Consider the following 21,534-nt stretch of genomic DNA (forward strand, 5'->3'; position numbering starts at 1 on the left):
CTAGCCCCGCCCTCCTAATGGTTGATTGGCCTGTTCAAACGCGGACTGAGCTGTGATTGGTCTGGTCGGTTTGCGATGCATTAAATGATAACACTGAAATTTCAGACAGCTGCAGTGGCACAAACATTAAATCGTTTTCCTGTTTTATTATGATAAGCACTTTGTAAAAATTTATGTCTAAAGTGATACATAAGTGAATTATTACTATTAATTTTTAAAATTTTTTTTTTTTTTCAAAATTTCATTTAGTGTTTGGAGCCATTTCAAAATAGGGAATCACTTTCTGAAGCAATTGTTTCATTTCGCTGAAAATACCAAAAAGTCTTGTTTCTGACATCACTGTGTTGAATATTGTTGGAGGGATCTAAACCAAAAATCATCACTGAGTCCTCACACGAGTTCTTAAGTTTATCAGCAGTAGGTCTGATGATAATTTGGATCTTAAACAACCTTTGTAGCTCTGCTGCTAACCGCCTTGACCACTTTGACACAATAGCGAAACAACGAGAAGGGACCACATACTTCTACAGATAAAATCAGAGTACTATGAGGAGCGTTCGCCCCCAGTTCCACGTTGGTGCCTCCCGAGAGTGATGACACTTTAGTGCCAAAACCCAACACATTTCGTAACATGCTCTGGCTCCACCCATTTTTACAGCTCCACTGTTTGACCCAATCGTTTTTCCAAGTTTGGCAAAAGTTGATTTATTATTATTACTCAAATTATTATTTTTTAAACCTTGTGAATTCAAATACTACTAATGCAACAATAAATGTACAAACTAGGAGATAACAGATGAACAATTACACAAAGTGCAGAACATTTTATGTGACGTTAAAGTGGTATAATTAGTAGTAATTAAAAGTCAAAGGGCTTGAAGTGTCTTTTGTTTGGGAAAATTTGTTTCCAGTGGAGACCGTGAAGCTGTGTTCACATCATCACAATGAAACATATTTTGCACGTCTCCATTATAGTGCATGCTGTGACAGGCTTCCAAGGAGAAATGCAACACAAGTCATGACTTTCGTTACTAACTTTAGGCATCGTAGAGTAGTACGGTGACAGTGCGCACAATGTGCTCAGTGTGCTGAACATTTTGATATGCAACACATGGGCATTATATTCAATGACAGTACCTTAAAAGTGGAATTTCTTAAGGTGTGGTTTCAGCGTAGGTTTAAACTTTTGTATAGTGCATTAAAATGTTTGGAAATTTGAAAAATACTTCCACTTATTGACCACAACTTTACACATTTCTGGGAGTCTTGCAAAAAAAAAAAAAAAAAAAACAGAATTGCGATATGCTCCAGGTCTGATTGGGGAATATTTCTGATTTGCAAACTGTGTGGAACAGTAATAATATACAAGTATGTATCTGAATTGGCAGCAATGGTACCAACAAATTAGCATCCTATCATGTGGCTGAAAACTGCTTTGGTGGCGCTGTTTTGCACATAAATATAAAAATAAACATAAAAGGGAGTTTTTCCTTCCCACTGCTGCCAAGTGCTTGCTCACAGGGGGTCGTTTTGACCGTTGGGGTTTTTCTGTAATTATTGTATGGCTTTGCCTTATAATATAAATCGCCTTGGGGCAACTGTTTGTTGTGATTTGGCGCTATATAAATAAAATTGATTTGATTTGATAAATTGCATTTTAAGTATAAGACAAGTAGTAGTAAGAAAAGTGAACAATAGTAGTAAGACAAAGAGTGTCCATGACAGGAGTATTGTTACATTTGGGCATGTTTATTTGGAGAATTCAGCAGGTGAATATGGCTGCAAAATGGCATGAAAACAGGCATAACAAGGCCGACAACTTTGCCCTGCTTTTACAACAGAGTCAATGTGCCACTCCCATCTCATAGCAATCAATCATGATTGCAAATGCTGGTTTTTAAAAATGTCTTTATAATTCAAGAACAAATGAGTTAATGAACTCGAACTTATAGTGAAAATAACAACTACCTGAATGTTTACATTCAAAGTAAGACACCATGCAAAATACAAAAGCAAAATAGGTCCCTCTTATGTCAGCAAAAGATGCATTTAAAAAATAATAACTTTTTTTTTTAAGTTATCCATGTCACTGACATCTGACATCCGTTATTGCATTAAGCACAATAGTGACATTAATGTGGTCAAAAATAATACATTTTTAAAAAAGGGTCTTTAATCCTGCGCTATGACCCAAGAACCAGTGAGTGAAGCAGGGTACACACACACACACAAAAACAGATCAAATCCAGGCTTGAATCTTCCATGTACCTTCTGTCAAATGGTAGGTGAAATTTCACATGTAATTTTTTTTTTAGAAAATCCTTCTCTGCTCCACCCCATCAGCAAGCTGTGATGCAACAGACAAAGGTTTCACGATGTACAGTTTCACCAATTACAACTATGAAACCTAGAACTCCTTCATAGATGTTATGGATGTGTTGGTGGCTTCCCTCACTAGTCTTCTTGGACAGTCACTCAGTAATCAATACAGTACCATACTGTTTATTTTATTATTCTTAATGATTGGTGTAAATCATGCCCAAGACATATTTAGTGACCTGGTAATTAATATTCATTTGTCCACCATCTGATTTGTCTCAAGAAAACTTGCTTTAAAAGTGATATTTGCATTAATAATAATTTAGTTTGTCCACTTATGACCTCCTTGCACTTGAGAGTGGTAAAAATAATCCATGTGCAGCAGTTTTTGGTCCATCATCAATAGTCTGTGCCTTTTTGATACATGAGACTGTTGTGAACAGCTATGCTAATGCTCCAACAGTGCATGAGTATCAGATTGTCACTTGTCAACTCAGAATAACTGTCACCATAAAAACATTACAGAGCAATAAATTGACAGTGTGCACAGATTTGATTTGGCCTCCTTTTTGTCAGTTAAATTTTCAAAGTTTAACTCTATGCAGATGATGATGTGGTGTATATAGTCAGGACTATTTCTCTGTGGGAAGAAAAGGTGTTAATTGTCAAACATACACTATTATATATTTAAAAACACTCAAGAGCATATTTCAATAGTGTCATAAAGAGTTTTTTGGAGATGAATCCATAAATGGGAGAACACATTTATCACCCTTTCAGTTCTCCAGATGGAGTGAAGCCTTAGGCTGAAGATACGTTGTGACTGGTGACTTCAACTGGCCGAGGTCTTTCCTTTGTTGTCCATCTGTCCATGTGTGACAATGTCAAGTGTGGAAAATGTGTTATTTTCCCCCCGTTTGTTGTCTTGGAAAATGTGGCTTTCGATAGCTGTAAAGGTTGGTTGATTAGGTAGTATGTGCTTTCGGTCTCTCTAGTGTGCTTGGAGGCAAAGTGTGATCCCTCCACGGTGTGGGATTTGCACCTATAAATACAATTTTAACAAATGGATGTTAAAAAAAAGAGAGAACAGCAACACAATCAGCCTTTACATATGTGTCTACACAAAACTGACCAGCAGTTCCTCTGGTGCCTTTTTTTCCAGCTCCACCATCAGTCTAATGTAGAGAAAAACAGGAAGCGTGGCAGTGTCAAGAAGTACAAACAATCACAACAAGCAACTTGCCACGACCCAACGTGGTGCTCAGCAATGTGTGTAATATTTTAATGCTTGTTGCTCAAAGACTGAAATGTTTTCTTTGTCTAATTTGTCTCATCTCTTAGTACTTCCAAACTTGCTTCAGACAAATGGTGCTTTCTTCAATTTACGTTGGTCACTGCTCAGATTTTCTGGTCCATCCACACTTCTTGAAAACAACCATCTGCTGCAGCCACATGGAATGTGAACATCCTGTCTTTGGTATGTCCAGTCTTTCTCGAATGTCACTACTGCAAGGACTTTGAGACCTTTCTTTATCCCACAAATCAGATTTCTCTTATTGTACTTTCTTGACATGTTGAATTTAATATCAAGTCTGGACTGCATTTAATGTTTTTAAGACTCATAAGGCTTACATACAGTTAAATATCTGAATTCTGGTCAATAATTAAAATTCTTATCCATATATCTGGAAGCCTGTTGGTTAAGTGACTTCACTAAAGTCACAAAGGTTAAATATGGAGATAAAATATAAAGGACGGTGAACATGTATTAGCAGAGTGTATTATATGCTGCAAATGAGCTCTACTTGTTCATTTTTGAGACAACTATATGCTAACCAGCTAAGCTAGCTGGCTTACCAAGCCACTGTATTAATTGGGCTAGGCTAGTTTCACAAATATTAAATAAAACACCTGAAAAGAATGTATCTAAAGTATTGACGTGTGTGTAACCACCTGCAAACTACATCAATCTGGTTCTGGGAAATTTTATATTTCAACAGGGCAGAAGTCTGCATAGTAGTACTTATTTTATGTCCTTGCTAACGCGATAGCCACAATTTTGGATGAACATTTTAAGATTTACCATTAAAAATTTGTGCATTAAAGTTCATCACGACAGTTCGTCACGTAGATTCCTTAAGCGTAATTGCGTAACTCTGTGGATTGCACGAAAAGAATTAAAATTTGTTCAGAATTTTAAAAAGCAAAGTGACTACAGCAGTAACCCTTGAAAAGACGCAACCAAGATTAGACTTATGTAGTAAACTGAATCAATTTATATAACATTTTTGAAATTTTTAGACAATTTTTGAAATATTTAACATTTTAAAAATTTTGTAGGCATATTTTTGTTTTGCCTTCAATTTTTTGCCCAGAAAATTGAATTTTTAATTCTCACACAATAATTCTATTCAATTCTGCATCTATGTTAAATAGTGTTTTGAAAATAAATTGTTCATTATTAATTATTATTATTATTATTATTATTATTATTATTATTATTATTATTTGTAGTGGTAGTATTGGTAGCTACAGTATGTCAGTGTTATCTTATTCAATCACAATCAAACATTGTGGTTATGATACACTTTGTCATAAAATATTTATATTCTTTCTATAAAGCTCTGAGGAAAGCTTCCAGTAATTAGATATTTTCATTGATGAGCTCATCTATTCTCAGACGTCCCACTGGCTTGTGCAGTTTTAATCTAATGAGCTAAGTACTGTGTTTTCTGCTATCACAGCCTCCATCATCCTCCCACTGATTACTGATAATCAGTCACTTATTTCTCCTAATTGGCAGCAAATGAGCTGCAACACGCACTAGATGCTCAATTTAGATGTCAACGCTTCTGTCGCATGCAAACAGTGAAGTCTTTAGGTTGACAGAGGGAGTGAGGTGGAGGAAAAGAAGTGAGTGAGAGAGAGAGAGAGAAATTCAGGCACCCCACCCCTCATACCGTTCTTCCACCACTCACTTCATATGTGTTGTCACTGTTCCTGTGGATGAAAAAGAAAAGTAAAGATTAGCAGATGTCGTGATGGTTTGTTTTATCTGCGTGGGGACAAAGCTGCATTTATGATCGGGAATGTTTGATTCAAGGCACCATTAGAGCTCCATTCATCTGCCTCCTGTTCATCTCAGTCAGGTCAAAAACAAACACTTGTCGTCATCATCATCATCATCATCATCCCAAATGTCTCATTCCATATGAAGAGTATTTGTGGACATGTTTTAGATCAACATATCTCTGCATGGCACGGCTTCTGTTTGTTTGTGCATGTGCTGCCACACATGGCGAGCAGGTCTGTGATCACGGCATGCATCTTATAGAAATGTGGACTCCATTGCAGCACCTCTTGTGTTCAGCAGTTGTTTGTTTTTTGGCTGCTCTCGGGTGCTAGGGGTCACGGCAGCAGGCTGAGTACAGATATGCTTTGGGATTTGCACCAAGTGCACCAGAACCTCAGGATTGCAAGGAACTACACAATGATACCATGTGATACTGCTGTATTAACGTAATGCAGGAGAAGATCTGCAGAACACAGCATACATGTTATGGTGTGTGCCTCTATTTGTGTAGACATGGATGAGTTGTCTCAGTTGTCTCAATTGTGAATGATGCAGAACCCCAGACTGCAGATAAATAAGCATAATGAGGCCACATGTCATCGAGCACTCAAAATGCTACTGTGCGCGCACAAGATGCAATTACTTCCCATGTTTTATTACTATGTGTGCACCTGAGGAGCTTCTTGCACTGTGACAAGTTGAGTGCACACAGACTGCTGATACAGCAAATAACCATTTGAGTGACAGATATTATTACTTGGTGTTTATGTGGATTGCAGCAAACATGGAAATACATTCAGTGAGCACAGAATGGATTTTGATGGATCAGAGAACAACGTGCATGTGAGCCAATGTCTCACCTTTTCCATTGTCTTGGCTGCATGTGCTGCCAAATTTATTTAAATATTTGTCATGAATTAATGAAACACTGTGAAGGCTTTGCATGTTGTGCATCATGGACAGTGTTGCAACAGTTACTTTGAAAAGTTACTTTACTTTTTACAGCTACATTTTTTTAGTTACTTTATACAGTTACATTAGCAGCTGCAGACAACTTGTATGTAGCTGCTAATGTAACTAATAAAGTACCTAGTAATCTAACTTAGTTATTTTCAAGATTGAGCATTCAAAAAGTAACTATTAGTTACTTTGCTGATGACTCAGTCTTAAGAGCAACCAAGTTTGATTACTAGTTACCTTATTACTTACTGTACTTTACTTATTAGTTACAAGTTGTTGGCAGCTGCTAATAACATAACTGCATAAGGTACTGTATAAAGTAGCTAAAAAAGTAACTTTTCAAGTAACTGTGGCAACACTGATCATGGACATGAATCTGAACTGGCAGAGGACATATGCAATACGTGTATATTCAAGGTTGCTCCTGTTTGTGGTTTTGACAGTAAAAACATTTTCAAACCACACGTATTCATGAGGTAAGTTAAGTGGACTTGTAATAGTGGCCTGTGTGCCGCTGTATGCATCTCTCTGCCTGTAATAACATGTATGTAACACCACGCAATGCACGTTATGAAGTGATATGGGAAATACGGCACTTGTCGCTTTGCAGGAGTTTTGAACGTACTTGCTTGTGTGAACTCACAACACGCACATTCCTAACACAAATACTCCAAACACGCTGCTATGTAGTGTGGATGATGCTACAATCCTGGCATATCGCACATTCCAAATGCATTAATGTGTTGTGTATGGTTGGATCCTTCCTCAATGATATGTGTGTGGGTTGATAGGTTGGCCCTTCTGTACAGAAAAAGGTTCCCCAATTAATCCCAAATTACGGCAATAAATCATTCACAAGCTTCTAATACTAATTCAATCTGGGATTATTCAAGAGGAAATTATCATAGTTTATATAAACTGTTGACTCACTGAAAATCTAACGTAGCATAGAAAAATACATTTTTATCACTGTTATTTTGAATAACATTACATGTAAATGATTTTGACATAGTAACTGGTCTTATACACTCACTGGCCACTTTATTAGGTACACCTGTTCAATTGCTTGTTAACACAAATCAACCAATCACATGGCAGCAACTCAATGTATTTAGGCATCTAGAGGTGGTGAAGACTTGCTGAAGTTCAAACTGAAGATCAGATTGGGAAAGAAAGGAGATTTAATTGATTTTGAACGTGGTATGGCTGTTGGTGCCAGATGGGGTGGTCTGGGTATTTCAGAAACTGGTGATCTACTGGGATTTTCACAGACAACCATCTCTAGGGTTTACAGAGAATGGTCCAAAAAAGAGAAGATACTTGTAGTTAGTGAGCGACAGTTGTGTGGACAAAAATGCCTTGTTGACATCATGGGTCAGAGTAGAATGGGCAGACTGGTTGAATGGGCGACTGTGTGATGCCATCATGAAAATTCAGTAAGGTACACCTTATATATTATATTCCAATTCTAAGGTGGAACTATGCTCTAAATATCTAAAAAGGAAGCATAAAATAGAAGAGTAGAAAAGAGTAGAGTAGAGCCACTTAGGTGCCTGGTCTTGAGAACCAGGGATGGTAGGTTGAAAATGTCATGTCATGTCACTATGGACCAACATCTCTGAGGAATGTTTCCAACACCTTGTTGAATCTATGCCGTGAACAATTAAGACAGTTCTGAAGGCAAAAAGGGGGTCCAACCCGGTAGTAGCAAGGTGTACCTATTAAAGGATGTTCACTAGGGGGCAAATTCTGGCGTTCTGCAAGGAATAGATTACAAACTTAAAAAAAGTGCTGCTCCACCCGCTGAATTCAATTTTAGAACAAAAGGTTGAGTAACATCTAAACAGCTGCTGAAATCCTCTGTGTTTTCTGAAAACGATGCTAGAATTAATATTAGTTGACAAAAGAAGTAAAGCTAAAAAATACAATTCATTTTTGGAAAACATTTTGCTCAGTGACGTGATTTCAGCCGCCACAGTTTTATTTCCTCATGCGCCACGTGTTTGTCAGAGTCACATAAAGGTACCAACGGGTTCTTGATTGAAGCACGGCTGATTGAATGACTAAAAAAAAAAGAAAAAAAAAAGAAAGACTGAGCTCCTTTACTTCCTGCTCTTCAAACACACCCTTCAACTGCAACGACCGATCAAGTCAAACAAGTCCGTCTTCTGCGCTGCTGCACAGCGACATGAATACAGATAAATCTGACAGCGGCCAGACCCAACAAGAGATGACTAGTCTCATGGGTGGCATCGCCGGACACAATTACTCACTCAGAAACTAATGTCTTTAATAATTACACCTGCGGAGGATGCTGTGTTTGAAGAAGAAGAAGAGGCTTAATTCTCAACGAAATTTGTCTTCTGCATTTAACCAGTTAGACACAATCCAACCACTAGGAGCAGTGAGCAGCCACAGTCCGGTGCCCGGTGCCCGGTGCCCGGGGACCAAGTACAAATGTGTTACCAGGCAACTTATGATCTATGAAGACGAATGGGCCTTCACATTTTGTTTGTGATAAGGATCTAAAGACACTGATGTCATGAACAATTTGATCAATTTAAAGAACCTGCTATATTTTTTTGGTGTTGATCAGAATACTTTATTAGTCCTAGGGAATATTGCGTACATTTTATAATTATGATCAGGACCCAATTGTAGTTTTTTTTTTTTTTTTTAACTTTTACAGCATTTTGCTTCATTTCCAGCAATTTCCACAAATATGTTTAATCTGATCTCCATGAAATTAGTGGAATTATCAATTTTGGCAGGACAAGGATCCAACAAAATGTTTCATTTTCATGACATTTTTGTCAAATTTTCAAATACTTTACAGCTGATCACCCTATAAATTGGTAGAATGGTCAATAATATCAAGAGGACAAATCCATTATATGATGGTATTGATCTGGACCCAGATGTGGATTCCAAATTAATTTTATGTTGTTTTAAATAGAGATGGACCACTTCATCAGTGTTTGAATCAGTTTCGAGAAGAGTTTTTAGATGAGCTTCACAAAAAATTGGTGAAATCATCAATAGAAACCATCTGCCCAATGTACCTGTTAATCTGGGAATTCAATAACACAATAACTTTTTTTCTCATTTTCTGACAATGTCACAAAAACAAAATACTTGTACATTAATCTTGACTAAACGTGTCAGTATCCCATGATAAACCAAGTGAAATTTGACCAAAAAAAAAAAAAATCATGTTGTGTTTCACTGAAATATGTTCTGAGAATTGTGATGTAAATTGAAATATCTTAATCCAATGCAAAACCCTGGGATTGTTGGCTTTGGCAAAGGTGTGACCTCTACCAGTGGTCTTACTAGATAATTCTGTGACACATGAGTGGCTGTAAAGTCAGTGTGGATCTAAAGTTTTTTTTCAGTCATATGGTTTGGCTCACCCGCCACACTGGGCGCAAAGGATGACAAGAATGATGCTGAGGATGAGTAAGGCAAAGAGGGAAATGGCGATAAATCCTGGAGATGAAAATGCTGCTGCATAGCCAACCAGTCCTGGTGGTGGAGCCACGTACATCTTAGCAGTCTATAAAACAAAACAAGAAATATTGAAATACAGTTAAAGTCATTGTTGGCACATCTGTATGCATAAAAAAAGTCAGATGACAATACGATATAATTCTACATCCAGATACTCAAGAGGTGAACAGTTTGTACCTTACAAAGAGTGTCGCTCCACTCCTCTGCAGCTCTGTCTCGCTCTGCCGTCAGTCATTCACTGTCCTTATTCTTATGTGACTCACGGTAGATGAGGGAGGGCGGGGCTTTTGAGTCCGGTCTGTCATCTAGGAGGTGTTGTCACAAGTTGCCACAAACAGCACATTGTGCTGCTTTTTTTTTTTTCTCCTTCAAGCATAATAGTGCTTCAATGCCTGTTATATGTGAGCCTGTAAGAACCTAGTTTTAAGTTAAATACCAACTTTCATAAAGTTGTTCTACTGTTCACTAACCCTGTAAAAATTAAGAAAGTGTTTAGAATTTTTACATCTCTCCCGTGGGTTGAATAAATATGTCATACATTATGTTTCTGTTGGGCAGATGACCTTGAAAGGTCAAACTCAAGGTCCAATATGAATCAAAAATTGTGGAAGAGTTGTGTATTAGTCAAGGATAAAGTTCTTTAATTCTGGACAAAATTGCACAGAAGCACAACAAAAATAATTTCCACCAATCAGTGTCAAATATGTAACCAAATACACAAGGCAGAGGGGACGCTCAAGTTTGACCTGCAGCAGAAAGTTGGTTACTTTGTAGCACAGTTACAACTAAATCATCTCAAAGGGAAGTAGATGCGTTTGGTATTTTGTTGGAAACAATGTCGACTGTGAAGAATTTCAACTTCACACGATGACAACAAGGCGGCACGTATGACAAGTATGTCATGAATTGCAAAACACAGCAACCAAATTCCTTTCGTACTGACGACTGCTGCACAGAAATTGTTTCTCAAAGCATCTTGAATGAATTAATAAGATCAAAATCAACTACTCTGAAGCAGATTTACATAACTGAGGTTAAATGTTGCTTTTCAGTTAAAAAAAAGGAGAGAAACTTAGTATTTGGTGTTTTATTAAACTTTTAACTACAAAAGAAATTATTTAGTGTGGTTTTAGTTTATTGTTACTGGCGTCCTTCGTTCTTAAAGTTGCCCATCCCTGCTGTCTGTCATCTGCACACACTTTCTGTGTTACATTCCACATTTTAGGATTGTGCAACAACTAAGGTGTATCCAGTGTGAGCAGAAGACATTCCAGATTTAGTTAGATTTAAATTTTGCAGTTAGATATAATCATAATAACTAAAATATTGCTTTAATAAAGCTCAGTTCCTTATGTTATGTGCTTATACTTTCACTACAACCATTAAAATTGTATTTAAAAAATGTACAAAAAATGGGGACAGCGTTTGAGAGCATTGCAGGATTTGAACACACACACACACACACACACACACACACACACACACACACACACACACACACACACACACACACACACACACACACACACACACACACAAATACTTTTTCAACACCATTACACATACAGTGGCCTCCAAAAGTATAGGAACACTTGGTATTTCACACATTTTAATTAGTTTATGCCATTTCAAATACAAAATAATAATAATAACAATAATAATAAAAAAATTCTAAAATGATCTACCTTAAACTCAAACTGAAAGTAAATTTCTACAACATTAAATAAATTAATAAAAAAAAATATAAAATCCAAGATGATGGGTTACATAAGTAATGGACACTTTGGTATAATATCTGTAAATAATCTGTTTTTGTTTTTGTTTTTTCCCAATTTTCTTCAGACAAGCCAAGGGATGGATGCGTGAACATTTCCAAGTCACTGAATATGTCTTGAACTTTATTTACATCAGTTATGAAGAAATACAAACAGTATGGCACTCTATGGTAAATCTGGAGTAGACAGTTCTCAAAAACGTATTTGAGAAATTGTACATAGTGTATGTTTTGCAATTTTTTTTATCCGCACTATTACAGCTTCATGATAATGTGGTATAGTTTTATCACCAAGGATGCCTGGTGATTAATGCTGATTGCACAGCTTGTTAGCCCTGTTTGGGAGAAACCATATCATTGTGTTCCTTTGGTTGGAACCACCTTTTATTATGCAATACAGTACATATGAGTGAAATTCAAGCCACACACCCCTTTTTCTTCAAACATGTATTGTTCCTGTGGGATGAGTTTCAGGATGGTCCAGTATCAATGCATGAGTCAGACCTGCAGTGTGTGTGTGTGTGTGTGTGTGTGTGAGCTAACAAAACCCCAACCATTGCTGTCTCAGATAAAAATCATTGGCTTGTGGTGGTGTTTCCAGAAGACGATACAGAGCCATGTTGATTATTCACCAATAAATCAGTTAAAGCCTCATGTTTAAAATCACAGTTTGGTTCCAGCATTAAGAAGCCCAATAGCTGTTGTGAGATGATTTGTGAGCTGGATTTGATTTTATGAGCTAATGGTCCCTTCAGGAACATGTTGTAAAGCTGATTTTTGCACATTTCTCTTATTTGTGCTGTAAAAAAAGTTGGAACAATTTACAGTATTGTTGTGATGAAAACATCTTGTACAACTCAAGGAAAGAATTGGAAATCACCCAAAGTTGTAGACTGCCTCCTCGGAAAACGTTTACGAGTGAATGAGGCAGTTGAACCAGTTATGTGCATCTGCATTTCTTCAGTTCTTCAACAGCAATGAAATGTACAGTAGTGAGCACACCCCTGATGGAACTTAAACTGTCAAATTGTTTCACCTTTGAATAATGGCATCATCTCTAATTTGACAAATACAATGTTTCCTCTTAGAAAAACGATAATGAAAATGCAAAGGGATAAAGAAGGACTTTGTTAAAAGATGTGAAATTTCAGTTGCATTTTGCGAGAAAGTGATAAAGCATCAAGTTTAGAATGAAGCTTTTTGTTTAAAACTATTCCTGGTATAGAAAACTACACAAGTGATGACTTAGTTGCGTTACAAAGGATTGCATACTCCATCTTATGTTGCACTGAGTTTGTACTTTCTGGCTTGTATTTTCAATACTGTCTTTCTATAATATGTAATTTTGATTGATCATAAACCTTCTTATCAACATGTTGCGGAAGGCTGTACCCGAGGTGTTGTGTGTCATTGAGGTAAGAAAGGAGAAAACTATGCTTTCAGATATTGTAACAATTTAAAGAATTTCTCCTGCAGGTACTTCTATCTCTCCACCTAAAACTCTATTTCTAGGTAAATGTGTCATGTATGCATTGTGAGATTCAGAATAATAGTAGTGTTATGTGACTAAAAAGATTAATCCAGGTTTTGAGTCTATTTCTTATTGTTACACGGGAAACAAGGTACCAGTAGATTCAGTAGATTCTCACAAATCCAACAAGACCAAGCATTCATGATATGCACACTCTTAAGGCTATGAAATTGGGCTATTAGTAAAAAAAGTAGAAAAGGGGATGTTCACAATAATAGTAGTGTGGCATTCAGTCAGTGAGTTTGTCAATTTTGTGGAACAAACAGGTGTGAATCAGGTGTCCCCTATGTAAGGATGAAGCCAGCACCTGTTGAACATGCTTTTCTCTTTGAAAGCCTGAGGAAAATGAGACGTTCAAGACATTGTTCAGAAGAACAGCGTAGTTTTATTAAAAAGTTGATTGGAGAGGAGAAAACTTATACGCAGGTGCAAAAAATTATAGGCTGTTCATCTACAATGATCTGCAGTACTTTAAAATGGACAAAAAAAAAAAGACGCGTGGAAGAAAATGGAAAACAACCATCAAAATGGATAGAAGAATAACCAGAATGGCAAAGGCTCACCCATTGATCAGCTCCAGGATGATCAAAGACAGTCTGGAGTTACCTGTAAGTGATGTGACAGTTAGAAGACGCCTGTGTGAAGCTAATTTATTTGCAAGAATCCCCCGCAAAGTCCCTCTGTTAAATAAAAGACGTGCAGAAGAGGTTACAATTTGCCAAAGAACACATCAACTGGCCTAAAGAGAAATGGAGGAATATTTTGTGGACTGATGAGAGTAAAATTGTTCTTTTTGGGTCCAAGGGCCGCAGACAGTTTGTGAGACGACCCCCAAACTCTGAATTCAAGCCACAGTTCACAGTGAAGACAGTGAAGCATGGTGGTGCAAGCATCGTGATATGGGCATGTTTCTCCTACTATGGTGTTGGGCCTATATATCACATACCAGGTATCATGGATCAGTTTGGATATGTCAAAATACTTGAAGAGGTCATGTTGCGTTATGCTGAAGAGGTCATGCCCTTGAAATGGTGTTTCAACAAGACAATGACCCCAAGCACACTAGTAAACGAGCAAAATCTTGGTTCCAAACCAACATAATTAATGCCTCGCAGTGAGAATCTACTGAATCTACTGGTACCTTGCAGATGTGAAGAAATCATGAAAAACTGTGGTTATACAACTAAATACTAGTTTAGTGAGTCACAGGATTGTTAAAAAAGCAATTTGAACATATTAGTTTTGAGTTTGTACAGTCAACAGCAGATGCTACTATTATTGTGAACACCCCCTTTTTTACTTTTTTTTTTTTACTAACAGCCCAATTTTATAGCCTTAAGAGTGTGCATATCATGAATGCTTGGTCTTGTTGGATTTGTGAGAATCTAGTGGTACCTTGTTTCCCATGTAACAGTAAGAAATATACTCAAAACCTGGATTAATCTTTTTAATCACATAGCACTACTATTATTCTGAACACTACTGTAGATATATATATATATATATATATATATATAATCCCCATAAAACAAACATTTTGTCAACTAAAGAAATGAAAATATCAAGTGAATTTCTTATCTGACCTGGTTAATCAGCAGTTCCCCAAACAGTTCCATTTAAAAGTTTTTTAAGTTAATTGATGATGTAATACTTGTTTCTATGTGTATATAAAACACACATTCACCTTTCATTTTTGCTGGACAGCTTTATAGTGGAGCAGATAACAGTAACAATTGTTCATTTCTGGAAACAAGCACCAAAATTGGCACATGTACACCTTAAACAACACTCTTATGTAAAAGCAGATTAGCCACCTAAATTTTCAATAGGCAGCCAGGTAGGGTTCAATTGAAGAATTACACAGGAGTCAAAATTTAAAAATGCTCCAATCATGTTGAAAACTATACCACATTATTTGTCTGATCATGAAGATTCCAAAAGCGTATAGTTTGGACTATCTATGACTAAATATTATAGAGTTATGGGGTAAAAACAACAAGAATGGTGACAAAGGTCAATTTCAGTTTGTACAGGGGTTAGAAGTTAAAGTTGCTCCAATTTTGGTAAAAAGTGCTGCAAATTATTGGTTGCATTGATAGGATTAACAAATTGAATAGTTTTGACTGTGATGAATGCTTGGTCTGCAGGGTACAGGTCAAACAATGTTGACGTCTATTGGATTCTATGACATGTGACATATGTTACCCCGTAACATAACAACTAAGCATGAAACATGGAGCAAACTATTCCTTTTTAAAACCCTATTAACTCAACCAATAATTTGCATCATGTTTTACAATAATTGGAGCAACTTTAACTTCTGACTCATGTACAAACTGAAACTGACCTTTGTCACCATTCTTGCCATTTTTACCCCGTAACTCCATAACATTCAGTCATACGATAGTACGTAGATAGTCCAAACTATACCTTTTTGGAATAGTTATGATCAGACACATAATGTGGTATAGCTTTCAATATGATTGGAACATTTTTTAATTTTGACCCCTGTGCAATTCTTCCTTGACCCCTATATGGCCCCCGATTGAAAATTCAAATGACTAACGTTATTTGTCTAAAATATATACCAAAAGGTATACACAGTCAGATTTTGGTGCTTGTAACCAAATTTGAACAATTCCTCTGCAAATATTCTGTTATCTGCTGCACTATTAGCTCCGTGACCTTTCTCAGACCCTCATTATTTCTTTCGCTGTGACTGATCTTGCGAGGAAGTTTTGCAGTCAGCCACGTCACCTAAATTGTCGACACGCTGCCTCATTTCAACTGCCTCCTTTGTTCACACAAACCCAGCCTCTGGTCCACTTTGGATAACATTCATTCATTTTTCTATACCCACTTACTCCAATCAAGAGTCACGAGGGGGATGGAGCCTATCCCAGCAGTAATAGGGCGAGAGGTGGGATACACCCCGGATAGGACGCCACTAACACTATGTAATGTGTTTATTCCCTCAGCTTTAGTGATACTGCCGAGTGCCTCTGAGCTCACAGCGGAATGCCAAAGATTCAGAGAGAAAAGCCTGTGAAGCAGGTTTGGGGTGTTACCAGCAACTTTACTTTTAAATGAAAAGCTGCGCCCAACCTTAAAAAAAAAAAAAAAAAAAGAAAGAAATAACAATCCATATTTGTGTAGTCAGTATAATTGTGATTTCTAAAGAGTTCCCAACATCAGTTTTAGCTGCAGTTTTCATTGTTTCAGATTAAAATTGCTTGTTAGCAAATTTCATTAAAGAGAGGCCATCAGCAGCAATTGCATGATGTTTTATTGGGTAATAGTTAAAGATATATTTAAACCAAATTATTTCACAGTACAAGGAACAGGGCCCTTACACATCATACAAAAAAAACCAAAAAAAAAAAAAAAAAAAAAAACCACAAAACAATGTTTACCGTTTCAGCTCCCGAATAATTTCCTTTGGGATTAATAAAGTTCTTTTTCGAAGCAAGGCAGCTCTAAATTTTACTAGTTTCATCTGTTTTGTAAACATGCCCCAATGGTTACTATTACAGGTTGGACCAAACAATTTCACCAAGCTTTGAGATTAAAAACACGTCATTTTACAATTTGAAAATGCACAAGAAGTTTATTAAAAATGAAAACTTCTGGTTCTTGTTAAAATGCCCTGCCTCAAAGAAGTATTTGTCTCCAGCCTTTTATCCTTTGAGGTAAACTCACATCCAGCATTTTCACAAAGTTGCAAAAAAAATGGATTCATCTCTAGAAAGTCCCATTTCAGAATACTACAATTTTTAAAAAATAGTCCCAGGCCTCGCTCCTTCGTGTGGCTCCATCCCTCATTTTGACATCATCTCCAGTATTGGCTGAATCTCTCCAATTTTCCAGAATAAATAGTTTGAAATGTTGTGGCTCTACCACTTTGCACAGGTTGACCGCAAAAAAGTAAATCCTTCACATTCTTGGTTTGACTCGACCTGCTCACTACATTGGGTGAGGATTGGTTAAATCCTGCTTCCGTCAGAACAAGGCTCGGAACCCAACATCTTAGCTGGCTGGGAACCTTACAAGTCTTTATCCTAAATGGTTTAGGCCTTACAGTAGGGGTTAGGGTTTAATCTTTGTGAAATATACATTTAAAAAAGTATTTGAGAATTTCTTCATTAGTTTCTAATAAATCCTGCAAATGAGCCAAACAAACAGTTGTGGGTAAAAAAAAAAAAAAAAAAAAACATGGCAAAGATAAAGAAAAGTCAGCATTTTTATTGGGCAAATACATTAAACATTTTCACCAAGTAAAACAAAGATTTTAAAAAAAAAAAGACACTAAAAATATTAAATTATTATTGACCAGTCTTTCACATTACATGTCTTTGTCTCGTTTCCCCTCTAGTTGTTTGCGCACGTGTCTCATTGCAATGAACACTGTTAACAAGCAGCAGAAGATGAGCGCGGGAAAGGTGACACAGGCCCACCACAGCTGCCTCTCACCAAACACCTGTACAACTGTGTTCCTGCACCTGGCGTAGTCCCAGAACACCGCTTCCAGCTGACACAGGGTGCAGAAGGACAGGAAGAGGTGGAAGATTTGGTGGCCCTGACCGACAAAGTCACAACAGCCTGGGAAGAAGCGCTCAGGGATGGGACAGGAGAAGAAGATGGCAGACAAAAGGAAAGAGACTATCTGGAGGGCATGGAATGGGAGTGAGGGCTCCTTTGCCCAGGAACCTGTAAACAGGAAGTGAGCTACAGGGCTGATGTCCAGCATGTATGCCAGGGTGGCAGGAATCAGCTGATAGATTTTGCGCTCAAATGGGTATGGCCTCCGGTACCTCAACTTGGCGAAACAACAACCAGCACAGGTGAGCCACGCTAAAAAAGCGGCTCCAGGCAGGAAAAGCATCCCGATGGTTTCTCTCCATGCAGGCTCGGAGGTGTAGAAGTAATGGCCAAGTGAGCAGCCATACTGATAGGCAGCCACGCCCACATAGTCCATAAAAAAGAAAAAGTAGTGTGCATGCTCAGAGTGAGACTGCAAAAGGTGAGCTGCCACGCTGAAGAACAGATAAGTGAGAGAGGAAACCATGGAGATACACAGAGGTAAGGAGGCTACGTCCGCGGTGTACCCCAAGGTGCTCATGTTGGCCCACCAGCGGAGCAGCAGCAAAGGTGCTGCCAGCAGGTGAATCCACACGTTCAAGGACTCATTGTGTCTCTGGAAGAGGCTGAGGAGGTAGCAGCGCCAGTCCTGCTCTACAGGGCGGTAGCCTGACAGGATGTAGGGTTCTCGAAACAGGCTGGGGACTTGGGATGCCGCCACGGTGGGGCTGGGTGACGGTAGGGAATAAGGGAAGAGGTCCAGGAGGCGTGGCAGGCGGCTGAGGTGCTTGACATTTAAAGTCAAGGTGCTGAGACACTGCAGAAAAACACCTGGCATGGCTTGAAGAAGAGGAGAGGACATGGCTAGAAAATTAGGTGGACTTCCCTCAAAATTCCTTTTGGAAAAAGAAAAGAAAAAAAAAGTGACTAGAATTTTTCAGGTGAATATTACTTACTTTACACGTTACCAGATGAAAATCATTGATTACATAAAAACCAACTGAAATTAAGTAAGCTGACAACCTTATAACCATGTACAGTGGCAGTGGAAGATATATCACAAACTTGAAATACATACATTTCAAAATAAAAGCAGGGCTTTGGCATTGTACTTAGCTTTTTGTATCTCTACAAGAGTGGATTTAGCTCATAAATTTTTTCCTGGAGTGTTGTCGGAAGTCCTGGACTAGATTATGACTGATGGAATGTCAAGTAAAACATATACACAGCATGAAATTATTAAGGCATAACAAATAAGTACAAAAAGTCAAGGTGAAGGCAGGGAGCACATAAAATGTATAGATTAAAAAAAAATGTTCCTGCACCTACTGTGTATCTACGCATTTCAAAGCTTTGAATAAAATCTTGACTTTCCAACCTGAAAGTTGGAACAAAGTCGCAAATCCTGCAAGTTGTATTTATTTATATCCGTCGGAAATAAGGTCGGGCAAGGGGACTTGTGTCACAGCATCTTGTCACTCTCAAGAATGCATGCAGACATTCTTCCCCATCGTGCCAGTATGTAGTCAAACCTGTAATCACCCTCTTCCTTTGACAGCTAAAGGACAAAATACATCAAGACAAGAGAAAGAATCTTCAAGTACAGTGTGGGTGACCTGACTGAAAGGCAGACCTTCATCAAAGTAATAATATCATCATATGTCACAAAGCAGGTGGTTCTGCAGCACAGGAGCTGGACTGCCAGTATACAGAATAGACCAGGGTTTGATTACAGCTCTGTGTTCCAAACCACCCGTCTGTGTCCTTGGACAGAAAAGTTAATCTGCACCAAGATGGAATGATGGACTGGTGTCCCGTCCGAGGGGAGTCGTAGACACTCATGCACTTAACACTATAAAAAGGAATAAGCACCTCTGAGATGACAGAGGAAAATAAATATAAAATTTAATGTGTGTGTAAACATTGTGGCATCAAATACCAGTTAGTTATTTAACCAAACCCACAAAAAAAAAAAAAGGTTTGATGATTAACCCCTTAACGCCTGAATTTATATAGCTGTATATAAAAAAATGTTTTGTGTGTGTTTTTGCCTTTAAGTAGATGGGTAAATAATGTTGAGATTATTAATTTCACTTTTGCACAAAAACTAGATAGTAATATTGGGTATTCTGGTAATGACTTTATGTTATAATAATAATGATGGTATGTTGCAAATTTGCGACAGCAGGCATACAGGTCAATTTGGTAAGTTGCATATTTGAGTCAGAGATTGTAGCATATATGCGACGATGGGCGTTAAGGGGTTAAATGCACATTGACAACACAACAGTTGCAGCTGGTCCCACAAAAAGTTAATACATTAGCAACCATTCAGACCAACCCGGTTTTACATATGCTGCATGTCATTAAAATAAATGGGGGGGAGGGGGGGGGTTGCAGTGACACTCGCTGGCTACGCCCCTGCAAGGAAACAAAAACTTCCCGACATTATCTCAGCCTGGTGCCACCTGTCAGTCCCCTCAAAATGATTAATTTGCTGTTACAGCGTTCTGGATTAGGTGACTTAAACTCTCATTTATTTTTTTTTTATTTTTTTTACCGCCTGAAGGTTTTTAATAATAACGAGGTACGAACAACATTCGCGGAATTTTACCCTGAAGAGAGATCGCTGCCCAAACAGGAAAAAAAAACAAAACAATACGTCAAAAATTCCTCTTTTGCTATAAATGATGTGAAATTTCCAAAATGCCATAAAATAAAGTTAAACATATTGCTCGGTCTGTAAGACGAAACATCAGCTCACCTGCTCCGACACACCTGTTGCTAATGACGTCACTGCGTGGTCGGTCGTTCCTGCTGCACATTAAATCCCCGAAAACGGATAAAAACTTAGTTTAAGACATGAAATACAGGTGGTGGCAAAAGGACAAAAGCTGTCAAATGACCCAAGAGAAAGAGACACGGAGACATGCGAGTGTGGGCGGAGTTATATGGTAAAAAAAAAAAAAAAGAAAAAAAGACTGCAGGTGCATTTTAACCCCCATAAAAATTTCAACATATTTTCGATTTTTTTATGAGATAACTGCGAGAAGACAACCCAGATAAGGTAAAATATTAGAGATAAATGTTTTTGCTTTAAAAATTTTTTTTATTATTTTTTACTGAATTTAATTACTGTAAATAAATAAATAATAAATAAATAAATGGAACTGATTTTTCAATAATCGTACTGAATGGTAGCAAGTAATATTAAAACATGGAGTGTATTTTCTATTAAAATGAATAAATTGGCATAGTGTTACTTAATTCCACCCAAGCTTCAAATTACAGGGGGGACTGGGGGGAGTCTGACCCCCCCGTTTAGACTTGGACCTCCTCAAAAAGCTTTATACATTTATACATCTGGGAAGAAAGATGTAAATGATGTAAATGATTTCAGACACCTCTAAAGTGGATCATACAGTTTCTTAAGGTTAATTTAAGCTTTTGCCTGCTTGTCTCACTCGCATCGTTACAACGGCTAGTTTGTTGACATTCCGTTGTGTGGTGCAAGCTAATGGATACTGTAGTAGCTAACTGCTTTGTTGAACACACTTTACTTTTTGACTGTTAGAAGCTACGGTTGAATGTAACACTAGCTAGTTTCTATATGTTTTGCTGAAAGATAGTTTAGTAAGATGTTAGCTTGATAAAGCTAATGCTTGCTTTAGCGAACATCAGCCAACAAATGTTTTGCTTATATAAAATCTCACAAAGGCCACTAACAGCTGCTGGACAGATGATGGAAATTAAGAGCAGGCGTTGGTGACGTTAGCTGTAACGTGTCAG

General features: G+C 37.6%; 1 protein-coding gene across 1 annotated transcript; it reads right to left on the bottom strand.

The window, feature by feature from the left end:
• Positions 1-17,389: 17,389 nt before the first annotated feature.
• On the bottom strand, positions 17,390-20,643 carry paqr8 (progestin and adipoQ receptor family member VIII). The gene is made up of 2 exons (XM_034162681.1): positions 20,510-20,643; positions 17,390-18,641 (listed from the first exon to the last, which is right to left on the bottom strand). Exon 2 carries the CDS (start codon positions 18,605-18,607, stop codon positions 17,510-17,512), a length of 1,098 nt encoding a protein of 365 aa, XP_034018572.1. The 5' UTR covers positions 18,608-18,641; positions 20,510-20,643; the 3' UTR covers positions 17,390-17,509.
• Positions 20,644-21,534: the final 891 nt, after the last annotated feature.

The sequence above is a fragment of the Thalassophryne amazonica genome, chromosome 21 (genome assembly GCF_902500255.1).
Source record: "Thalassophryne amazonica chromosome 21, fThaAma1.1, whole genome shotgun sequence".
Classification (NCBI taxonomy): Eukaryota; Metazoa; Chordata; class Actinopteri; order Batrachoidiformes; family Batrachoididae; genus Thalassophryne; species Thalassophryne amazonica.